The sequence below is a fragment of the Triplophysa dalaica genome, chromosome 8 (assembly GCF_015846415.1).
Source record: "Triplophysa dalaica isolate WHDGS20190420 chromosome 8, ASM1584641v1, whole genome shotgun sequence".
Taxonomy (NCBI): Eukaryota; Metazoa; Chordata; class Actinopteri; order Cypriniformes; family Nemacheilidae; genus Triplophysa; species Triplophysa dalaica.
In genome coordinates this window covers 21,554,790-21,560,789 of record NC_079549.1, presented here as the reverse complement: position 1 = coordinate 21,560,789, position 6,000 = coordinate 21,554,790, and the positions used below count along the sequence as shown (strand labels likewise).

General features: G+C 38.0%; 1 protein-coding gene across 3 annotated transcripts in view; it reads left to right on the top strand.

The window, feature by feature from the left end:
- The window catches only part of pde1a (phosphodiesterase 1A, calmodulin-dependent), a 70,073-nt gene that overhangs the window by 61,959 nt on the left and 2,114 nt on the right, over positions 1-6,000 (top strand). For all 3 annotated transcript variants that reach the window (XM_056755536.1, XM_056755537.1, XM_056755538.1), the window contains 8 exons: positions 1-116; positions 254-354; positions 2,322-2,447; positions 2,577-2,678; positions 3,290-3,410; positions 3,832-3,913; positions 4,614-4,728; positions 4,800-4,987. The exon at positions 1-116 is cut by the window's left edge and continues 25 nt beyond it. In XM_056755536.1, coding sequence (XP_056611514.1) covers positions 1-116; positions 254-354; positions 2,322-2,447; positions 2,577-2,678; positions 3,290-3,410; positions 3,832-3,913; positions 4,614-4,728; positions 4,800-4,987 — 951 coding nt within the window. The remainder of the gene's footprint in view (positions 117-253; positions 355-2,321; positions 2,448-2,576; positions 2,679-3,289; positions 3,411-3,831; positions 3,914-4,613; positions 4,729-4,799; positions 4,988-6,000) is intronic.

Here is a 6,000-nt window from a genome sequence, read left to right as displayed (position 1 = left end):
TTGTGGAAGCTCTGGAGGTGGGTTACAGCAAGCACGGAAACCCGTACCACAATCTGATCCACGCTGCTGATGTCACACAAACAGCTCACTATCTGATGCTACACACCGGGGTTATGGTGAGCGATCGATAAGAGATGCTCGCGTGTCACAAATCGACCAACTGTTTTTAGTTGATAGATCCTGAATGGTTTAAGCCTGTGTTAATGTTGATATTATGATGTTGATATGACGATTGACTGGTCTGCTCTCTCAGCACTGGCTTACTGAACTGGAAATATTGGCTATGGTGTTTGCGGCTGCTATCCACGACTTCGAACACACCGGAACGACCAATAACTTCCACATCCAGACCAGGTGTGTGATGTACACGGTTGCAAACCCTGAACCAGTCTGTCCAACAACGAGGTGTCTTTAAATGAAACTGGGTTCATTCTGGCTGTCAGGTCAACAATTTGTGTATATTAATTACAAATAGAGAAATGAAAAACAAATACATACATTTCCGTGCAAAATTTCTGAGTATTTATTTATTCTTTATATTAAAAAATCTAAAAAAAAAATGTGATGATTAGAAGTATGTTGTGAGTAAAGGAAACTAAAACAAATCAAAGCTATGTTATATTAACGTGTCTTCAAAGTAGTTACCATTTGCCTTGAATTGACAGTATTGGCATTTTATCAGCCAGTTTCTTTAGGTCTCACCCCAAGATTTCCAAAATCAGAGTCCAAATCATCATTTTCAAAACCGTTTTTATTTAATAAAGTTTTCTAATTGAAGAAGTTATTATGCTGTCTCAATTTTGTCTACAACCATTAACTTCATATTAAGAAGCTATTAACCATATATTCAAGCAGATATTTAAACCTTTAGATCAAATGATTTTTAAGGTCACGAAATACATTTCAGTTAAGTGATCCTACACTTTTAAACGGTAATGTGCACACATTATACAGACATCTTCACATACAGTACATATGTATACGTACACTACATAATAGGCGTTAGATAATATGTTATGCTATAGAGTACAAAACACCTTCTCATAATCACGAATACCCATATAACAAATTGTCTGTGGGTTTTAGTCTCACTTTTACAGTATAGCTCCATTATGTATGTGTGCCAAATGAATAAGATGTTCATTAGCAAGATGGCAAAATGTATGAATTTATGACTTTCAATGCACCATGATGGAGTATGAGTGCTACTAGAGAATAATTGAATACAGGATCTCACAATCTCTACTGATGTTGTTGTCCTGTGTTAGTTCCTGTCAGCGAGGGTATCGTATTCACATTAATAAATGCCAGTGGATCCTTGAAACAGACATTTATCACAGCCTTCATTTTGCTTGATGACCCATTGCAGACATTGTAATCCAGAGAAGCACAATTAATTCTGCGGTGGGCTGAAATGTGGGGAAGGGTTTTTGATAGTACTGTTATTTTCGATGAGTGCTTGATCAGCTGGGAATTGTGGGTGATGAGGCTTGTGTGACAGGAAAAATGAAGCCATTGCATTTGAGATATCTCTACCTCATCTTATAGTTCTCCTCAGGTTTATTCCCCATGAGAATAGAAAGGAAATCTCTGTCCATCTCACTGAATGAAATAGACAATCATTATTCAGAAATACACTATATTAGGGATATGTATAATGGAGGCTGACAGCACTTTAGGTTCAGCCATCGACCCTGATTTTCTCAAGAATCATTTTTAGCAGTGTGGGGTTGTTGAGTTGCTGTATAGTGCTTTTGAGATTTGAAATACTCCTCGGGTTTATCAGTTAAATGTGATTAAAGGTCCAGTGTGTCATTTTTTTGGACTATCTATTAACAAAAATGCAATATAATATACATAACTATGTCTTCAGATGTGTATAAAGACCTTACATAATCAAGTGTTTTGTTTGCACCTTAGAATGAGCTATTTCTATTTACATACACCGCGGGTCCCCTCACATGGAATTCGCCATGTTGTTTCTACAGTGGCCCTGAATGGACACACTGCTCTACATAGCGTTTCGTAAATACGTAGTCTCCATCGGCAAAGAAGCAAAAACGTGACCACATCTTTGTCCTGTTTGAGCCACCGTAGTACTTCAAAGGGAGGGGTGGAGTAATTTCTTGGTTGCAATTCGTAACCTCACCACTAGATGCCACTAAAATCTCCACATTTAAAGCATCAGTATTGCAGTCAAATATTCCTAGTTTTTGTATACTCATTGAAAAGTTGTTTCTGTATCTCAATTCGAGCATTGCATTAGCATCAGCCAAATGCATAAACGTTCTGTGAATGACGTGTGCTTTGTTTCTTTACAGATCAGAAGTGGCCGTCCTCTACAACGATCGCTCGGTCCTGGAAAACCACCATGTGAGCGCAGCCTACAGGCTGATGCAGGAGGACGAGATGAACATCCTTGTCAATCTCTCAAAGGACGACTGGAGGTACGCTTCCCTCTCTTACATTAAGTTCAAGAAAATCTGTTCCAGTGAGAAAGCAGGATCTGTTCTGGGAAAGTTCTTGCTGCGTGTTTGTTTGCTTTGAGGTCTGATATGCCGCTGTGTTTCCCGCAGAGAGCTGCGTACGCTGGTGATCGAGATGGTTATGAGCACAGATATGTCATGCCATTTCCAGCAGATCAAGACTATGAGGAACTCACTGCAGCAGCCTGAAGGGTGAGTGACGCCCCCTGCTGGTCTCTCAGAATATAAAAGAGACATTTAAATTACATTTATTCATTTGGCAGACGCTTTTATCCAAAGGTACTTACGAGTAGGAGAGCATATAAACATTTTGTCAACACACTAAAAAGAACCGTTAGCTGTCACCGTTATTTTTTGTGTTGCTATGTAAAATAAATATATTTTATGTCTATTATTATAATTTATTTGAGAACATTTACATTTCATTTATTTTATGTTTTCCAATCATTTTTTAACAATATTTATTTCATTGATTTCATTAAAAGTTTTTAAGTTTAGTAAACTAAATGTATATCTTGAATGCAATGAAAGTCGCTTTGGACAAAAGGATCTGCCAGATGCATCGATGCAAATATGAAAATGTGAAAGTGTGATGCTAGGTTTGCTGTCAAAGAGAGAAAGAATAAATAAAAATGTATTATATTTATTGCATATTACCTATAATTGAAATTTAATTCACGTGGTAACTCACTTATCCAGGAAAAACACATACTTATAAAGAATGTATACCACAAATGCACTGTGAACACAAAAATGTGAATTTGTGATCAATGTTTGAACTGATGAATCTGTGAATGTTTCAGCATAGACAAGGCTAAAGCCATGTCTCTGATGCTGCACGCGGCAGATATCAGTCACCCCGCTAAAGGCTGGAAACTGCACTACCGTTGGACGCAAGCCCTGATGGAGGAGTTCTTCAGACAGGTATATCCACATGATCATCTTTATCTGCTAATACTCTCAGAGCGATAAACACACACACTGCGGAAGCAAACACATTTAGGCTGTATTGCAGGAGGAAGCTCGAGGAGATGCTTTGCTTCCAGGAGTGTCACACTCCTACGCATCTTGTGCTACACAATGACAGAAATACAAGCAATAGGTGATAATATCATATAAATCTGCAGCTTAACTCAAAAATATAATTTTAATTGATTTTAAACAATTCTAATGTAATCTTTTTCATCCGCTTGATTCCGTAATCTGCAGGCTTTGAATAGACTCGTCCTTGATGTCTGCTTTGCTTTTCAATTGAGGAGAAAATGAGCATTTTATCACAACACTCAAAAGGCTTTTAACAGGCGTGAGGGAGTAATTGTTTCTGATTCTTTTGTTTTCTCCACAGGGTGACAAGGAAGCAGAATTAGGACTGCCATTTTCTCCTCTGTGTGATCGGAAAGCAACTATGATTGCCCAGTCTCAGATAGGTACACAAATACACAACCTCTGAGAACTGAGAGTTTGTTCATACAGACAGAAACAAGTCTGGTGAATAGTTTGTTCTCTGAACTGCGACATTTTTATGATTTTAATAAACTGGATTGGAAATGAACATTTTTGTTTATTTTTATTGCCTGTATTCTTTTTGTGTTATGGCTGGATTTCAAGTTGATTTTTGTCTCCAGATGGTTTCAACGGATGCACATGCCTTGTCTGAAGTTTCCAGACTGTGTTTATTTTAAATTTAATAATAATAATATAATGTCATTTATCATCCTTTCCCATCGCACTCTCTTGTGCGTCTTGGCATCAGGCTGATGCTCACATCATCACTATGGCAACCTGCTCACTGTAGATACATGGTTAGCACAATGTCTCAACAAATGGCTCAGAATTCATAACTTGCCAGATGACATTGTGCAAAGTCAATGATAAAGATGAGAATCGAAAGATAAATCTGATTTTAGGTGCTGGTGTGTGAACAGAGAGAGCTGGCTCTGAACTACCACAGAATACATGTAGTTCTTTACTGCCACCATGAGGCTGTCGAGAGAATAACATGATAGTTTGATGGACTGTAAAATGAATGAATATTTGATTTAAAGATGCTAACTTCAAGTGTCCTGATTGGATGACAATCTTTTACTGCTAATGATTTTCTAGCCTTTTCCTTTTTTTACATACTAGGTTTCATCGATTTTATCGTGGAGCCCACCATCTCTGTTCTGGTCGACACCACGGAGAAGATCATTAGTCCTCTCATAGAGGAAGCTATTAAATCTGGTGGTGTCCGTAGATCGAGGTGAGTTGACTGTCAAATTTCGAGTATGGTCAAGGTGTTCGTGGATCATTGATGTGGTTTGTGTGGTGCAGCTCGACGGGTCGGGGCTCGGCCGCAGTGGTGGAGTCGGTACAGAGACACCGCGGTCTGGGTTCAAATGATGAGCAGGGTGGCAGTACAGACTACTCGCTGAGGAGCATCGACCAAAAACGAATCCGACATCTGCTCTCTGAGATCATTCAGAACAACAAGGAGCGCTGGAAGGAGCTGTCAGTTCAAGGTGTGTTTGTGTTTGGACACATCTATTCATTCTAAAATGAGTAAACTAGCAAGAATAAAGATGAGTTATCAAAACTATTAAATAACACAAATAATGGCAAAGCACAACTTTTCAAGCAAGCTTATGAGGTGCATCATGGAATGCATTCCCATGTATTGGCACATGGTGACTGTTTTTAACATGCTTCAACAACACGTCAACCTTTTTTTGTAAATAATAAGTTAGAGAGAATTTAGCTTTGTCCACAAAACTTATTTCAAGACTAGAAAATAGCGATTTGTCTTTAAAAGAAAAATTTCATCCAAAATAATTTTTTTACATGATGTCCACATTTAGTAAGTTTTCAATTTTTTTTATTAATATCTCCATCACTTTGTTGTGTAATAAATGCCTTAAGCAAAATTTTAGATGTTTATCAGAAAGGGATTCATATTTTAGTTTCAAATGAGCAAATTGAAAACTAAATTGTCCTTGTGGTAAATTCAAATATTTGTCAGTTTTTCAGTTCAGTTTAGTTGACTTTGAGCGTGCAAAATCCATTCGGATGTTGGTACGAAAATGGGCGGGAGCGGTTCATCCATTCTTTTTTTTTTTGTTACAAGAGGTCGCTGTGAGGTTTTGATCTTCTATTGGTCTCACTCACTCACCTGACGCGAATTCGCAGGTCAGAGTTCACCAAACTTGAACTCGCAATGCAGAGAAATGAGAAATATCTGAGGATGGGCTTGCGTTTCCGGTGTGACTCATTGACATGCGTTTGAATGAAAGTCAATGGAACGAAACGTCAATTTATTGGGCGCCTAATTCAAATCTTCGTTCCTGAAATTTCATGGAAGATACAAGAACCAATGATGTAAAGTTATCAACATGGCGCCATGGTTGAATTGACAGACTACTACACCTCTTAAAAGTAAAGTTGCTTAAAAGGTTCTTTACAGCGATGCCATAGAAGAACCACTTGTGATTCAACAGAACCATTTCTTTCTAACGTTTTTATAATCTGAAGAACCTTT